Here is an 18307-nt window from a genome sequence, read left to right on the forward strand (position 1 = left end):
TAAATGGTTGAACAAAGAGATTAAGAAAAAGCGTACAGTGTTTCTAAGTGGTTTATGACACTGTATTCCATCATCGCCAGGCAGCCGGTGGGGAAAGAGGTTGGTGGTCCACACCCCCCACATCCCTGACAGGCCACCTGTCACTCAACCCAGGAAGCAGAGTGACGAGCTGAGAGGGCGAGCTCTTTATAAGAGCCCCACAGAACCCTCATCAACAGAACCAGGCCTGCTCCATATCAACTGATCTAGATCCAGCACACCCCGGTCCAGCTTAGCTCACCGTGTCTCGTCCCTGCAAACCCAACTCAGCTCTGTTGGACATGAAGTTCTCCCAAATCCACTGTGCACTGGCCCTGCTGGGTCTGGCCCTGGCCATTTGCAGCCAAGGAGCCGCCTCGCAGCCAGACCTGGACCTCCGCAGCCGCCGACTCCTTCAGAGGGCCCGTGCCGCTAGCATTGCCACACAGGTAAGCAGCCTTTGACACTGGCACACACCACAGACGGCTGGTGACACCTTAATTGGGGAGAACAGGCTCATAGCAATGTCTGCAATGGCATTACTCCATTCCAGCCATTATTATGAGCTGTCCTCCCCTCAGCTGCCTCCTATGGCATACACATACCAAATGAAAGGGTGGTTCAGAAGAAGGAAGAGGTCCATATAGGAAAGTATAGGGCAGTTAAATTATTGCTCTCATAAGATTACACTAATTACAATTCTACGAGTACCTCTATGCTGCACACAGGTGAGAAGCCAATGACATGGTCACACAGATAGCATGCACTGTTCGTGTCATGACACGAGAACATGAATACAGTAGAGTACATCTCTCACAACGATTCCGGAACACCACTATTGACACTATGAGAACATAATGTGTCGTTAGTAAAACAGGTACAGCATAGTCCACACTGTGACTCACATACAGTACAGTGCCCTTCACTTCACAGTGAAACAGACTTACACACCAAACCACAATGGAATTCAGTTAAACAGTCTGTGGTCAGGTTATCACATACTCACACACATACTATACACATACTAGGGCATAGATTCACTACAGCTGACAGGTCTCGTGTACCTCTTTAATTAGGCAACATTAGTAACAGCAGTGACTACTGCAGGTAAATTCTAATCTGGACTTCGAAGCCAGTTCCACTGTTGATTTTCATTATTCCCCTCTAATCAAAGCGTGATTTAGACCTGGGACACCAGGTGGATGCAAGTAATTATCAGGTTGAAGACCAGCAGTATTCCGGACCTCCAAACTCAGATTTGATTACTCCTGGACTAAAATGAATATTTTCAGTTGTCAAGCCAAAACATGCAAGTATGAACTGGGCCTGATAGTTGTATACAGTATCAGAGCTGTTTTAGTCATATACTGTTATTGGATACAGTATTCCCATCCCATAAGTGTTTTCTCTATTTTTTTGTGTCATATCTTCAATGTCATATCTTCAATGTTATATCCACTATCAGAAGGGAAAAAAACAATAGGCTGGGCAACACATCCTACTGGAGAATTGATTTATCTACAGCTACATTTTGGTCTCCCATTCAAGGGTTTTAACCAAGCCCAGTCCTGCATAGCTATGATATTTGTCACATTATTACCAATATGCTATCATGAGAGGGATTCTTGAGAGATCTCCAAAGAAAAACGAAATATATTCACTGTTGCTACCAAAGTCATCCCAAAGATAGTTTTAACAGAGCAAATGAAATGTGACCGTACTTTATCCCTCATATATCATCAAGGACGCTATTTAGGCCTATATTTGCAAAGTCATCAACAGCTATTGTTAAATTCAACCTAGAATTCAACTTAACTTAATATAGACTATATATGGGCCTATGGTTTTAAGCTCTGGTTGATTTCAAATGTAATAATATTCAGTGATAATGAATTGTTTTTTGTTGTCAGTGCAACCAAATATCAACATCAGAAGGAGATGAATCTTCTGCTTGGATAGTTCAATATGTGCCATGCATATCAACATTAAAGAATAGGAGTAAATCAAATCAAACTTGATTTAAAGTGAATTAAAGTTTGATTTGATTTAGTCATATTCTTTAACTTTTTGGTCGAGATGGAGACGTGAATCTAACGTACCAATTATGAATTTGTAGAAAGCTGGAAAGAAAGCAGTGGCATAGATGGAACTATCAAAGCAGAATATAAACTCCTTCAAATGTTGATATTTGGTTGGGTTGACAACCAAACATTTGAAAAAATATATATATATATTTAACTAGGCAAGTTGGTTTAAGAACAAATTTCCCAATTTACAATGATGGCCTACCAGGGAACAGTGGGTTAACTGCCTTGTTCAGGGGCAGAACAACAGATTTCTTCCTTGTCAGCTCAGGGTTTCGATCCAGCAAACTTTCGGTTACTGGCACACACTCTAACCACTAGGCTACCTGCTGCCCCATAACATAACTCAATATCACTTTGGAAATACAGTAAATACCCTCTTAACTTGTTGACAATTTAACAAATGATATGTTGGATTCACGTCTCCAATTTAAAGAATGTGATTAAGCCAGTGGCCCAGATCTCCTTTAAATTGTATTTTGTTGCATTGTCAACAGAACACAATTCAGTATTACTTTTGTAATGCAGTGAATGGCCTAAAGTTAAGGTTATTTTACAAACTAATGTGAAATTTAATCTTAAAATGAGCAACACATCCATGGCCACATTTGGAGGTTACTGTAGCTATAAATGTCTATGTAATCATATAAAGCATGCATGTTCAAGATAGCATGCATATGTCTTCGCAGTTCTGTGGAGATTTGGCTGTAAGAAGTGCTTTAATAATCTGCGCAGAATCTCAAACGGCATTTATCGCTTACTTGCACCATGTAATTTTAATGTAATCTCAACTGCAATCCAGGAAATTTGGTTCTGCTATTAGATGAAGCAGTGATAACACATTAATCTGATATATAAATGAACAACATTTCTGACATTCTATTACCATTTTAACTATGCTGTGCTTTTAAATGGTTGAAAACACAGGGATTTAGGTGACAACTAAACCAAAAACCAGACATTGTTTTTCCATTGGAATTTGGTTGTGCTTTTAGATGGTTGAAAATTGTAAATTCAACAAATGTTTATTATTTTTGAGTGGGTGATTATAGCTTTTAATGTAATCCGTTACATTTAAGGGATTACTAAAAAAACGGTAACAAAAATACCGGTAACTGTAATCCGTTACATCCATTACAGATACTTTTGAAAAACTAGATGATTACTTCGAGGATTACTTTTAAATTCAGAAAGGATGTTCGGTAAAAAAAATTGGGACACTTCTCTGTTTTCTTAATGACCTTTAAATCAGCATTGAAAAAAGGTGCAAGTTTAAGTTTGTTCCACAAGTCAGAGACCATTATGATGACACACCAAATGCGTTTGATGTATCGCAGGAAAAGAGCAGGCATAGGCTTTTGTAGGCTATAGTCCAAGCTAAGTCTTCCAATGGTGCGACTGCTGTCTTCAGCCAAAGATTATCCAACTTGAATAAATGCGTGTTATATATATGTATATATATATATATATATATATATATATATATATATATACATTGATTCTTGAAGAATATAATTTATAAATGCCTCATGAGCTTAATTCAACCCAAAATATAAGCTTGTTTTTCTCCAATGTTTTTAAACATTGTAAATGTAAACAAACACTGTATAGCCACATAACTTGGTTAAAACAATCATTTTGATATCATGGATGGTCAGTCCTTGCACCCATAGCTCTGTCTTTTAATCTGAAAGTGGTTACATTTCAACAGGCCCATCCCTCAGCTTTTTACCAAAACAAACGTTTTGACCATTTTTCTATTGTTACATCTGTGGATTTTCCCTTTAAACAGCTGCATGTTATCAATATATAAAAGTGTCACCAGCAAAAAGGTTAACAGTAGGCCTATAGCAAATGCAACATATGGCATTCATTTTTCACATGTAAATAGCACTTTTCAGTAGTGCTCAAAGCATGCCATTCCATGAGCGCAACTCAAACCAATGAGCCCAATCAGTCTTCCATGACAACAAAATCATAAACTAGAGTAGGACTGGATAATAATAAATCCTTAGTTTTGGGGTTATGCTCAGGTAAAACAAGGCAAAGTAACCTACCCAACCCTGATTGTAATCTCATTGGTCCCCGTCTCAACCAAACATTACCCAATTATCCAAGTTGAAATGAAGTGGTTTGCCCAGTGGGGAGTTTGTGTATCTTAATTCATTCTGTGTCATATACACATCTTTCTGCCACAGATTCAGATGTGCATGGAGGAATCTGACTGTGAAATTTCAGTTGTTACATGTAATGGGGGTGTGAACTCCAAAAGACACCGATATTTCTCAAGAAGGAGATTTCCATCATTCCCTCCTATGACCGACAATCACGTCGGTCTGAGTGACACTTTCTCATACAAATGACTCACTAGTTAGTCATGCACAGCTCACTCTGACAGTGCATATCGCAGCACCTCATCTGTAAAGTTTCTCATTTTACAAACCAAATGTTTTCTACCAAACATGAAAAAGTATTTGCATGCTGCTGTGTGTTTTTGTACAGCTCTCAATTATCTGTTGATAGAAAAAAAATATTCTCCTCCTATCTGATTTGGAGAGCATTTATGACCTCAGAGAGTCATGACACCCGTTTAACGTCCCATCCGAAAAACGGCACCCTACACAGTGTCACTGCCCTGAGGCATTGGGATATTTTTTAGACCAGAGGAAAGAGTGCCTCCTACTGGCCCTCCAACACCACTTCCAGCAGCATCTGGTCTCCCATCCAGGGACTGACCAGGACCAATCCTGCTTAGCTTATTCTCACTAATCATGGGACTGTATGACAACGGTACAGTCGTCGAGAAACGTGTGCCAGGCTCCAGGTTTAACCCGCTACATGTGGTCTGAGTTCCATTATGGTTCAAATAGGCTACATCCCAAATTGTTGAACAACGTTAGCCTAATATGATCCACTAATGCTAGCGACCCTCAGGAACAATTTACACTGATGTAACATAGGAAAGAAAGGTAAACGGAATGGAATGATGCAAAATATAAACTACAAATAAAAATAAACTAACACTAAAGTGACAGTCTTAAATGATGGTGGCTCCTGATAGTGGCTAATATTTTACATGATACAAATTGTAAAAAAAATAATAAATAAAAAATACCCGGGCATGGGCTATAATTAAAACACTCTGAAGCACATACATAAACTCGGGAGTTTCAGCCCTGCAGAAGCCTCTGGTGTCCTAATTTCATCCATGCAAATTACGAGGGCACACAATTAAAATTCTGAATAACGGCATAGCTATTTATAGCCTATTTCACTGTTTTAAAGGGGCCTGTCATGCCAAATAATGTCCCCCAGTCAGTGTCCCACTCTACGTCACAATGGGATTCGATCAACTATTAGCATCCGTTGCTATATCAACGGTGTGATGACCTAATGATTAGAATTTTGGAGATCATTACAGCCTAAATTACGTTATTTCCATCATTGCTGTGCAAACAAGGCTGATTTCCGCAACAATTTTGCTGTTTAAACAAGTTGTTAAGCTAATCAAATGAAAACATTAATTCTAACTACTTTTGGGTACCTTGTTAACACTACAACATGAAGTCCATGTCTTAAACATTGCTACGTTTCAGAAATGGCAAAGAAAATGTGTAATCTACTTGACACATTAAAGTTTACTTACCTTACAGATCAGGAATTCAGCTAATTTCATATCCATTCATATGCAAATCTGTTTGATTCATACACTGGCGTGTCTGACTGTCATGTTTTATTTTAACCTGCCCTTCCCTTATCTACACTGAAATAATATCATTTCAGTAGTCCTCTATTATGATTTATAAAATATATATCTCGCATAGCTCGTATATGTAGCTGTTGTAGGTCATAGGATGCAACAATTAATAATGTGGAACAAATAAATACCATCAAAGGATACCTTACAACTTACAATAATTAACACATTGTGAAACAATCGTGAAAACCATTCTGGCAATATTTTAATACATAAACTTTGATCTTTTTTGGTAAGGTTGTGTCATTCATTTATTTTCACAGATTTTTTTGTGCACTCACATGACAATCATAGACTAAAATACTGAATTCTAGTGTGTGGAATTCTGCCTGTCAACAGGCAGACAGTCTCAGAAGGGGACTTGAAATGTCCAGGCACTGCTGCTCTCTGCTGCTCTCTGCTGCTCTCATTCTATCCGAGTGTATGCAGTGCTAGTGTTGTTAGTTAATCTGTGTATCTCACATATTATGTATCCAGTATGATAGAGCAAGATACCTTTTTTAGCAGATTTCATTTTTTAAATTACCTTTATTTAACGAGGTAGGCCAGTTGCGAACAAGTTCTCATTTTTCAACTGCCACCTGGCCAAGATAAAGCAAAGCAGTTTGAAAAAAACAACACAGAGTTACACATGGGATAAACAAACGTACAGTCAATAACACAATAGAAAAATCTATATACAGTGTGTGCAAATGTAGTAAGATTAGGGAGATACAGTGCCTTGCGAAAGTATTCGGCCCCCTTGAACTTTGCGACCTTTTGCCACATTTCAGGCTTCAAACATAAAGATATAAAACTGTATTTTTTTGTGAAGAATCAACAACAAGTGGGACACAATCATGAAGTGGAACGACATTTATTGGATATTTCAAACTTTTTTAACAAATCAAAAACTGAAAAATTGGGCGTGCAAAATTATTCAGCCCCCTTAAGTTAATACTTTGTAGCGCCACCTTTTGCTGCGATTACAGCTGTAAGTCGCTTGGGGTATGTCTCTATCAGTTTTGCACATCGAGAGACTGACATTTTTTCCCATTCCTCCTTGCAAAATAGCTCGAGCTCAGTGAGGTTGGATGGAGAGCATTTGTGAACAGCAGTTTTCAGTTCTTTCCACAGATTCTCGATTGGATTCAGGTCTGGACTTTGACTTGGCCATTCTAACACCTGGATATGTTTATTTTTGAACCATTCCATTGTAGATTTTGCTTTATGTTTTGGATCATTGTCTTGTTGGAAGACAAATCTCCGTCCCAGTCTCAGGTCTTTTGCAAGACTCCATCAGGTTTTCTTCCAGAATGGTCCTGTATTTGGCTCCATCCATCTTCCCATCAATTTTAACCATCTTCCCTGTCCCTGCTGAAGAAAAGCAGGCCCAAACCATGATGCTGCCACCACCATGTTTGACAGTGGGGATGGTGTGTTCAGCTGTGTTGCTTTTATGCCAAACATAAAGTTTTGCATTGTTGCCAAAAAGTTCAATTTTGGTTTCATCTGACCAGAGCACCTTCTTCCACATGTTTGGTGTGTCTCCCAGGTGGCTTGTGGCAAACTTTAAACGACACTTTTTATGGATATCTTTAAGAAATGGCTTTCTTCTTGCCACTCTTCCATAAAGGCCAGATTTGTGCAATATACTGATAGACTGATTGTTGTCCTATGGACAGAGTCTCCCACCTCCCACCTCCCGTCTCCCACCTCAGCTGTAGATCTCTGCAGTTCATCCAGAGTGATCATGGGCCTCTTGGCTGCATCTCTGATCAGTCTTCTCCTTGTATGAGCTGAAAGTTTAGAGGGACGGCCAGGTCTTGGTAGATTTGCAGTGGTCTGATACTCCTTCCATTTCAATATTATCGCTTGCACAGTGCTCCTTGGGATGTTTAAAGCTTGGGAAATCTTTTTGTATCCAAATCCGGCTTTAAACTTCTTCACAACAGTATCTCGGACCTGCCTGGTGTGTTCCTTGTTCTTCATGATGCTCTCTGCGCTTTTAACGGACCTCTGAGACTATCACAGTGCAGGTGCATTTATACGGAGACTTGATTACACACAGGTGGATTGTATTTATCATCATTAGTCATTTAGGTCAACATTGGATCATTCAGAGATCCTCACTGAACTTCTGGAGAGAGTTTGCTGCACTGAAAGTAAAGGGGCTGAATAATTTTGCACGCCCAATTCTTCAGTTTTTGATTTGTTAAAAAAGTTTGAAATATCCAATAAATGTCGTTCCACTTCACGATTGTGTCCCACTTGTTGTTGATTCTTCACAAAAATTTACAGTTTTATATCTTTATGTTTGAAGCCTGAAATGTGGCAAAAGGTCGCAAAGTTCAAGGGGGCCGAATACTTTCGCAAGGCACTGTAAGGCAATACATAGGCTATAGTGGCGAAATAATTACAATTTAGCAGATAATGGCAACATGACAACAGTAGCTGTAGATGATGTAATGAAAAGTTGGAAGGTGGTTGGTAATGGAGGACATCAGGTGGATCCACGTCTGGGTGTTGGGCAGATACCCAGACATTAACGGAAAAGGATAGGAGACAGAGACGTAAAGAAGCAAACACACAGGTTACACTTTACTGTGAGACAATTTGATGGATTAGCGCAGTGTTATAAAATAAATGAACAACAGGCAATAATTTTTACCTGGTCAAAAACCTCCACATCCTTCTCAGTCCGTGCCTGAAGGTAGTACTCGAAGGCGTTCTGATCTGGTTTGACAACTTCCACCACATCAGGTGGGGTTTCAGTGATCTGAAAGTACATTATACAAAAATAGCAATGGACAAACAACAACACTAAGTCAATCAAAAATTTGAAAGACTATACAGAATTTGCAATAATTGTATATACAATGTCTTCGATAGACAGACCCCCCTGTGTCTGTCTATCGAAGACACCTAGTTTACACCTGTCCATTTGATTGATCAGGTTTAACTTATAGCTAGACACCTCAATATGACAGACATATAACTATATCAGTGGAGGCTGCTGAGGGGAGGACGGCTCATAATATGGGCTGGAATGGAGTCAATTGAATGGTATCAACCACATAGAAACCACATGTTTGATAACATTCCATGTACTCCATTCCAGACATTATCATGAGCCATCCTCCCCTCAGCGGATGGCTCTTTCAGTCCAAGATGGCGTAGCAGTCGGACGTCTTGTCGTTTCGTGTCCCTTGTATATATCGTTTTTTTTACATATTTTTCTTCGCATATCTTTTAAAACATTTTGCTAAACCTCAACTTCGAAATACTCTCCTGCAACCCGCCTCACCCAATGTAGCGCGGATCTGCTTTTTTTCTAAAGAGAACCCCTCAACTGAAGCTAGCCAGCTAACTACCAGCAAACCATTGCTAGCGGTCATCAGCTAACTGGTCATCAGCTAACCTTTAGCTCGGAAAGCTCTCGCCAGTTCGAACAACGCGACTCTAACCAGAGCATAACGGACCTATTATTTTTTTATCCCCGGATTCCCACCGCAAACGGAACATTTTCAGCTGGATCTTCACAACTAGCTAACTAGCTAACCGCAACCCCGGATGATTACTCCTGGCTAGCGTTTCCATCCACTTAGCTTGAAGCTAGCCCGGCCAGAGCTCCTGTGCTACCACCGAAGCATACTCCTGGGCTACAATATCCGGACCCACGACCGGTCTATCGATGTCACCGCATGAAGAGGCATAAACAGACTCACCCCATCGCGAAGTCCCCCAAAGACTAACTTTCTAGCCCTTGCTATCTGCTTGCTTGCTAATTCGGCCTGCTAACTGCTAGCTTGTTTAGCCCCGGTCCGCTTACTGCTACCTTGCTCAGCCCCGGCCTACTAACTGTTAGCTTGTTAGCACAGGCCTGCTAACTGTCTGAATCGCCGCGTCCCAAGCCAGCCCAACCACTCACTGGACCCATATTTACTTTCAATCTCTTTTCGATTTTTAATTCGATTATACCTTCCGGTAACCTGCCTCACACAATGTGATACGGAATCGCTATTATTTTTAATTTTTAGAACACATTCAAGAACCTCCAGAAGCTAACAAGCTACAAGCTATTTAGTCATTGTTAGCCACTGCCAGCGGCCTTACCTTCTGCACAGCCAGCCAGTTTTTTTTTACCTGGATAATACTCGCCAGTCTAGCTTCCCTGCCCCATCCACCGCTGCCCCCTGGACACTGATCACTTGGCTACATAGCTGATGCATGCTGGACTGTCCATTAATCACGGTACTCCATTCTGCTTGTTTATGTTTTATCTGTCGGCCCCAGCCGCACTCAGGCTCTGTGTGTAGTTAATCCGACAATCCCTGCCTAGTCAACGCCATTTTACCTGCTGTTGTTGTGCTAGCTGATTAGCTGTTGTTGTCTCACCTACTGTTTAGCTAGCTCTCCCAATTCAACACCTGTGATTACTGTGTGCCTCGCTGTATGTCTCTCTCAAATGTCAATGTGCCTTGTATACTGTTGTTCAGGTTAGTTATCATTGTTTTAGTTTACAATGGAGCCCCTAGTTCCACTCTTCATACCCCTGATACCTCCTTTGTCCCAGCTCCCACACATGCGGTGACCTCACCCATTACAACCAGCATGTCCAGAGATACAACCTCTCTCATCATCACCCAGTGCCTGGGCTTTCCTCCGCTGTACCCGCACCCCACCATACCCCTGTCTGCGCATTATGCTCTGAATATATTCTACCATGCCCAGAAATATGCTCCTTTTACTCTCTGTCCCCAACGCTCTAGGCGACCAGTTTTGATAGCCTTTAGCCGCACCCTCATCCTCCTCTGTTCCGCGGGTGATGTGGAGGTAAACCCAGGCCCTGCATGTCCCCAGGCACCCTCATTTGTTGACTTCTGTGATTGAAAAAGCCTTGGTTTCATGCATGTCAACATCAGAAGCCTCCTCCCTAAGTTTGTTTTACTCACTGCTTTAGCACACTCTGCTAACCCTGATGTCCTTGCCGTGTCTGAATCCTGGCTCAGGAAGGCCACCAAAAATTCTGAGATTTCCATACCCAACTATAACATTTTCCATCAAGATAGAACCGCCAAAGGGGGAGGAGTTGCAGTCTACTGAAGAGATAGCCTGCAAAGTAATGTCATACTTTCCAGGTCCATACCCAAACAGTTCGAACTACTAATTTTAAAAATGACTCTCTCCAGAAATAAGTCTCTCACTGTTGCCGCCTGCTATACCGACCCCCCTCAGCTCCCAGCTGTGCCCTGGACACCATTTGTGAATTGATGGCCCCCCATCTAGCTTCAGAGTTTGTTCTGTTAGGTGACCTAAACTGGGATATGCTTAATACTTCTACCCCCTCCTTTTTTGAAAATTCTGTTAAAAATCGCGCAACTTTTCAGCGTCCTGCTACTCATGCCAGGAATATAGTATATGCATATGATTAGTATGTGTGGATAGAAAACACTCTGAAGTTTATAAAACTGGTTAAATCACGGCTGTGACTATAACAGATCGTGTGTTTAATTGAAAAACGCAAGAAAAACTGCTCTCTGAAAGCAAAAAATAATTTCCATAAGTCACTTCCACCAGTTGTTAAAAGAGAACAGAATTTAATGGGAATCTGCCTGCAATTCATACAAATTCCGCACGATGGCGCCATTGTACTAATTTTCAATTGAATTAATTGTTGGAAAATACATCTATCTGACCTCCATTTTCCCAGTCTTCACCCGGATGCAGTTGAGGGAGAGATCAGATGGCATTGTTTTTGAAGTGAGGACCTATTGAAGAGACATCGCCCTGTAATCATTTTGATAGATTATAAACGTTTACTAATACCTAAAGTTGGATTACAAAAGGATTTCGAAGTGTTTTGTGAAAGTTTATCGTCGACTTTTTTAATTTTAAAAAATTACGCAGCGTTTAAAAACGATGATTTTTTCTGAATGACACAACTTCCATACAAAGCTATTTTGGGTATATATGGACCGATTTAAACGAAAAAAAGACCCAATAGTGATGTTTATGGGGCATATAGGAGTGCCAAGAAAGAAGCTCGTCTAAGGTAATGAATGTTTTATATTTTATTTCTGCGTTTTGGGTAGCGCCGGCTATCGCAAAATCTGTTGTTTACGTGTCGAGCTGGCATTTTGGGGGGTGCATGCTATCAGATAATAGCTTCTGATGCTTTCGCCGAAAAGCATTTTAAAAATCTGACTTGCTGGCTAGGTTCACAACGAGTGTAGCTTTAATTCAATACCCTGCTTGTGAATTTTGATCAAAGATTGAGTTGTAACGAGTACATTTAGCATTTAGCGTAGCGCATTTGCATTTCCAGGTGCCTAGTTGAGACATATGCGTCTCAAGTAGAATCAAGAAGTTAACACCCCGGCAGTCCTACAATCTAAGCTAGATGCCCTCAATCTCACACCAATCATCAAGGAACCCACCAGGTACAACCCTAAATCTGTAAAGAAGGGCACCCTCATAGATGTCATCCTGACCAACTGGCCCTCCAAATACACCTCCGCTGTCTTCAACCAGGATCTCAGCGATCACTGCCTCATTGCCTGTATCCGCTACGGAGCCGCAGTCAAACGACCACTCCTCATCACTGTCAAACGCTCCCTAAAACACTTCTGTGAGCAGGCCTTTCTAATCGACCTGGCCCGGGTATCCTGGAAGGACATTGACCTCATCCCGTCAGTTGAGGATGCCTGGTCATTCTTTAAAAGTAACTTCCTCACCATTTTAGATAAGCATGCTCCTTTCAAAAAATGCAGAACTAAGAACAGATATAGCCCTTGGTTCACTCCAGACCTGACTGCCCTCGACCAGCACAAAAACATCCTGTGGCGGACTGCAATAGCATCGAATAGTCCCCGCGATATGCAACTGTACAGGGAAGTCAGGAACCAATACACGCAGTCAGTCAGGAAAGCTAAGGCCAGCTTCTTCAGGCAGAAATTTGCATCTTGTAGCTCCAACTCCAAAAAGTTATGGGACACTGTGAAGTCCATGGAGAACAAGAGCACCTCCTCCCAGCTGCCCACTGCACTGCGGCTAGGTAACACGGTCACCACCGATAAATCCATGATTATCGAAAACTTCAACAAGCATTTCTCAACGGCTGGCCATGCCTTCCGCCTGGCTACTCCAACCTCGGCCAACAGCTCCCCCCCCCCCCCCCCCCCCCGCAGCTACGCGCCCAAGCCTCTCCAGGTTCTCCTTTACCCAAATCCAGATAGCAGATGTTCTGAAAGAGCTGCAAAACCTGGACCCGTACAAATCAGCTGGGCTTGACAATCTGGACCCTCTATTTCTGAAACTATCCGCCGCCATTGTCGCAACCCCTATTACCAGCCTGTTCAACCTCTCTTTCATATCGTCTGAGATCCCCAAGGATTGCAAAGCTGCCGCATTCATCCCCCTCTTCAAAGGGGGAGACACCCTGGACCCAAACTGTTACAGACCTATATCCATCCTGCCCTGCCTATCTAAGGTCTTCGAAAGCCAAGTCAACAAACAGATCACTGACCATCTCGAATCCTACCGTACCTTCTCCGCTGTGCAATCTGGTTTCCGAGCCAGTCACGGGTGCACCTTAGCCACGCTCAAGGTACTAAACGATATCATAACCGCCATCGATAAAAGACAGTACTGTGCAGCCGTCTTCATCGACCTTGCCAAGGCTTTCGATTCTGTCAATCACCATATTCTTATCGGCAGACTCAGTAGCCTCGGTTTTTCTGATGACTGCCTTGCCTGGTTCACCAACTACTTTGCAGACAGAGTTCAGTGTGTCAAATCGGAGGGCATGCTGTCTGGTCCTCTGGCAGTCTCTATGGGGGTGCCACAGGGTTCAATTCTCGGGCCGACTCTTTTCTCTGTATATATCAATGATGTTGCTCTTGCTGCGGGCGATTCCCTGATCCACCTCTACGCAGATGACACCATTCTATATACTTCCTTGGACACTGTGCTATCTAACCTCCAAACGAGCTTCAATGCCATACAACACTCCTTCCGTGGCCTCCAACTGCTCTTAAACGCTAGTAAAACCAAATGCATGCTTCTCAACCGTTCGCTGCCTGCACCCGCACGCCTGACTAGCATCACCACCCTGGATGGTTCTGACCTTGAATATGTGGACATCTATAAGTACCTAGGTGTCTGGCTAGACTGTAAACTCTCCTTCCAGACTCATATCAAACATCTCCAATCGAAAATCAAATCTATAGTCGGCTTTCTATTCCGCAACAAAGCCTCCTTCACTCACGCCGCCAAACTTACCCTAGTAAAACTGACTATCCTACCGATCCTCGACTTCGGCGATGTCATCTACAAAATTGCTTCCAACACTCTACTCAGCAAACTGGATGCAGTTTATCACAGTGCCATCCGTTTTGTCACTAAAGCACCTTATACCACCCACCACTGCGACCTGTATGCTCTAGTCGGCTGGCCCTCGCTACATATTCGTCGCCAGACCCACTGGCTCCAGGTCATCTACAAGTCCATGCTAGGTAAAGCTCCGCCTTATCTCAGTTCACTGGTCACGATGGCAACACCCACCCGTAACACGCGCTCCAGCAGGTGTATCTCAATGATCATCCCTAAAGCCAACACCTCATTTGGCCGCCTTTCGTTCCAGTTCTCTGCTGCCTGTGACTGGAACGAATTGCAAAAATCGCTGAAGTTGGAGACTTTTATCTCCCTCACCAACTTCAAACATCTGCTATCTGAGCAGCTAACCGATCGCTGCAGCTGTACATAGTCTATCGGTAAATAGCCCACCCATTTTTACCTACCTCATCCCCATACTGTTTTTATTTATCTTATTTTCTGCTCTTTTGCACACCAATATCTCTACCTGATCATTTATCACTCCAGTGTTAATCTGCAAAATTGTAATTATTCGCCTACCTCCTCATGCCTTTTGCACACAATGTATATAGACTCTCCTTTTTTCTACTGTATTATTGACTTGTTAATTGTTTACTCCATGTGTAACTCTGCGTTGTCTGTTCACACTGCTATGCTTTATCTTGGCCAGGTCGCAGTTGCAAATGAGAACTTGTTCTCAACTAGGCTACCTGGTTAAATAAAGGTGAAATAAAAAAATAAAAAAATAAAAGCAGCCTCCACTGACCTAAATGTATAGCTAGCAACTAGCTAACGTTAGATGGAAAATGGTTGTACATAGCTAAATTTGTCAAGTTATCTAATTGAAGTTAACTGCTTAACGTTCACCTGAATTGTGAATTTCTCTGAATGTTACGCCTCTTGTCGAGATCAGTGGTGTCTTCATAGTACTTCACATGGTTGGAAAGATAAAATAAAATGTCCTCGAGGGATGCCATTGAAGTGCAAGCTACATACAAACAGAAAGCTGCAATAACAGTTACAGTAGCTAGCTAACGTTAGCTAAATAAAACTGTCTGGCTAGCTGACTAGGCAGGCTGGGGTGTATAAGTACAGTAAGTTAGCTAGCTATGACAATCTATAAAAACAGCTTATATCATTTATTCCTATTTAACAATATGTACTTAAGACAAATTAATGGTAAAGAAAGGGTTCTCAGGTAGTCAGCAGGTTGTCACCATCAAAAACACCGTCCTTGGAGAGCAATTCTGAGGTAATAATTTTGCGCGGACTGAGAGAGCGTTTATGTGGTGAAATAGAACTAGAACTGCCTGCAGCCTCCTATGAGGTAAAATAGAGCCAAACAACCAGCATAGCAACGGATGCTTTGGTTCATTAAGTGATCCGGTCAGAATGTTGCAAATTCTAGCAACAGCCCTAGCAACAGAAGCTAGAACTCATCGAATCCCATTGTGACGTAGGAGGGGGACACTATTTGGCATGACAGGCTACAATACATGTCATGTTGATATGATTTACATTTTTCTTCCATATGGCTGGTTTCACATTCGTCCCCTGGGATCATAAGGAACAATCATCTAAAACGATTGCTATGTGTATTTACAATCCCCTTTGCCAGACGGATTATTAATTTACCTTGCTCTTATCTATTTATAAATTATAGTGCATGGAGAATGCTGTTATTTCTATCGGAAAGTAAGTAGATGCTTTTTCCACTTGGAACCGGCAGGTTCGCTCTATCTTATCTGTAGACACACCTCCGCCACACTTTAATTTCTTAGCTCTCCACTCCGAATGAATAGCAGGTGACTAGCATGCTATTCTCATGCTTAAATTTAAGGTCAGAATACTCCTAGAGAGAAAAGTGCATACAAATTTGAATTAAGTGCTTAACTCAGGTTGGAATCGAGAACATAATGAGACATGGAAATGAACACTGCCTTAATGTGGTGGTGATCACATTTGTGTGTGTCTGTGTGTGTGTGTATGTGCGTGCGCAAGCAGTCGCTTGTGTGTGAGTGTATGACATGTGTAGGTTTCTGTTTGCTTTTGTTGATATGGGCTTCTGCTGGTGTGTATATGTGTGTGTTTATATTCTCCCAAAGTATGTGTGTCTGTGTTTTTCCTGCATGTAGGAGTGGAGTAAGCGAGTGATGGAGGACATTCTATCCGAACTGTCCTTGCCTGAGGTGGAGGCCCAGAAAAGTGAGGGGTCCACAGCTGAGGCCAAAGAGGACCTGGAGCGCTCAGTGGACAACCTTCCCCCCCGCGAGCGCAAAGCTGGCTGCAAGAACTTCTACTGGAAGGGCTTCACTTCTTGCTAAGGGAAGAAAAGCCTGACCACCTTATGACACAATGCATTCAATCACATCACACCGCCAACCTTCATCTGACTAATGTAGCCAATCAGCAATTAGCTGTGCCTGATGACAATTATGATTATGATGTACCTGTCTAATTTATGAAATAAAGAGAAATAAAGAGAAAATAATTTTATTTCAGTGTGTCAATTATTTGATACAAAAATGTTTGTATAACCAAAGCAAAGACTCGGTTGACATACCCTTTATTAATTTATGCATAGATTACCCTTTATTAATTTATGCATAGATTACATCTTGTACTGGCTGATGTAACACTCAAATGCAATCACCCTCAAACACTCACACTGACACTAGGCTAGTGAGTGGCCAATCCTCAAAAAGGGCTTCAGTTTTTGAGATAACCCTACCTGTAGGAAAAAACACAACCATGTTTTTCACATCTTTAATATCTCCCATTTATGAAATGGATAGTTGTGAAAAACTATTTTACTGCAAAAGTAGTAAAATGTATAGATATTGTGTCACACCCCGTAAACACAAAACATGCAGAATAATGCCTAACTGAAGGGGGTTGGGCACTTGAACTGGACTGGAATGTGAAGAATCAGCTCTCGTTCTGCCGTGACTCATGCATGGGTCTGGGAAACTGTTCAGTAATCCCAACATCCCTATGAGGACACAATGGCATCTATGGCAATCAAGAGACCCCTTAGGATGGTCAAAATTAAGCAAAGATGCTGTATGTGATCATGTATGTTGGATGGGGATTGACTGTGAGATAGTGGTCTTTGTGTGCCATGCTTGATCCGTTTCATTACTTCTGCAAACCCTTCACTTTCCATCAAAGCTCAGGCATAATCTTCAAATGTTCAGGTAACTGCCAAAATAAAGGAAAAACATGAATAAATCAGGGATACATTTTTTATTGAAAGCAGGTTCCTGAGTTAATTAAGCAATAACAGTCCATCATGCTTAGGGTCATGTCACCGGATCTCAACCCAATTGAAAACTTATGGGAGATTCTGTTGAGGCGCCTGAGACAGCTTTTTTCACCGCCATCAACAGAAGGAATTTCTTGTGGAAGAATGGTGTAGCATCCTATTAAGACAATGTATGTTCCTTTATTTTGGCAGTTAGCTGTATATGTTTGTGGATTTGTGCTACGTCCCTCATAAAAATCAAAACAAAATCAAATCAAAACAAAGTTTATTACCAATGTTTCATATTGATAGTCTATGACCTACACTCTAAGTAACCTCTAGGTAACCTGTCACTCTGCTCATCTCCTTCTGGGCCTGCCCCAGATTGTAATCACCAACTACCCACAGTAAATATAAATAGTCCAGACCTGAATCCAATCGAGAATCTGTGGAAAGAACTGAAAACTCCTGTTCACAAATGCTCTCCATCCAACCTCACTGAGCTCGAGCTGTTTTGCAAGGAGGAATGGGAAAAAATGTCAGTCTCTCGATGTGCAAAACTGATAGACATACCCCAAGCGACTTACAGCTGTAATCGCAGCAAAAGGTGGCGCTACAAAGTATTAACTTCAGGGGGCTGAATAATTTTGCACGCCCAATTTTTCAGTTTTTGATTTGTTAAAAAAGTTTGAAATATCCAATAAATGTCGTTCCACTTCATGATTGTGTCCCACTTGTTGTTGATTCTTCACAAAAAAATACAGTTTTATATCTTTATGTTTGAAGCCTGAAATGTATCAAAAGGTCGCAAAGTTCAAGGGGGCCGAATACTTTCGCAAGGCACTGTAG

General features: G+C 41.6%; 1 protein-coding gene across 1 annotated transcript; it reads left to right on the forward strand.

Annotated features, from left to right (window-relative positions):
- Positions 1 to 80: 80 nt before the first annotated feature.
- Positions 81 to 16702, forward strand: LOC110507305 (somatostatin-2). Its single transcript, XM_021587200.3, has 2 exons — positions 81 to 467; positions 16350 to 16702. The coding sequence occupies exons 1-2, from the start codon at positions 321 to 323 to the stop codon at positions 16536 to 16538; spliced, it is 336 nt and encodes a 111-aa protein (XP_021442875.1). The 5' UTR covers positions 81 to 320; the 3' UTR covers positions 16539 to 16702.
- Positions 16703 to 18307: the final 1605 nt, after the last annotated feature.

This window comes from Oncorhynchus mykiss, chromosome 27 (genome assembly GCF_057628025.1).
Source record: "Oncorhynchus mykiss isolate SJ-2025 chromosome 27, ASM5762802v1, whole genome shotgun sequence".
NCBI classification, from domain to species: Eukaryota; Metazoa; Chordata; class Actinopteri; order Salmoniformes; family Salmonidae; genus Oncorhynchus; species Oncorhynchus mykiss.

What these genes read in the sequence shown, in the direction of transcription:
- LOC110507305 (XM_021587200.3), top strand. Translation starts at nt 321, where the DNA reads ATGAAGTTCTCCCAAATCCACTGTGCACTGGCCCTGCTGGGTCTGGCC. An exon ending in CCGCTAGCATTGCCACACAG is followed by an intron (nt 468 to 16,349) that starts GTAAGCAGCCTT and finishes TCCTGCATGTAG; the next exon opens with GAGTGGAGTAAGCGAGTGAT.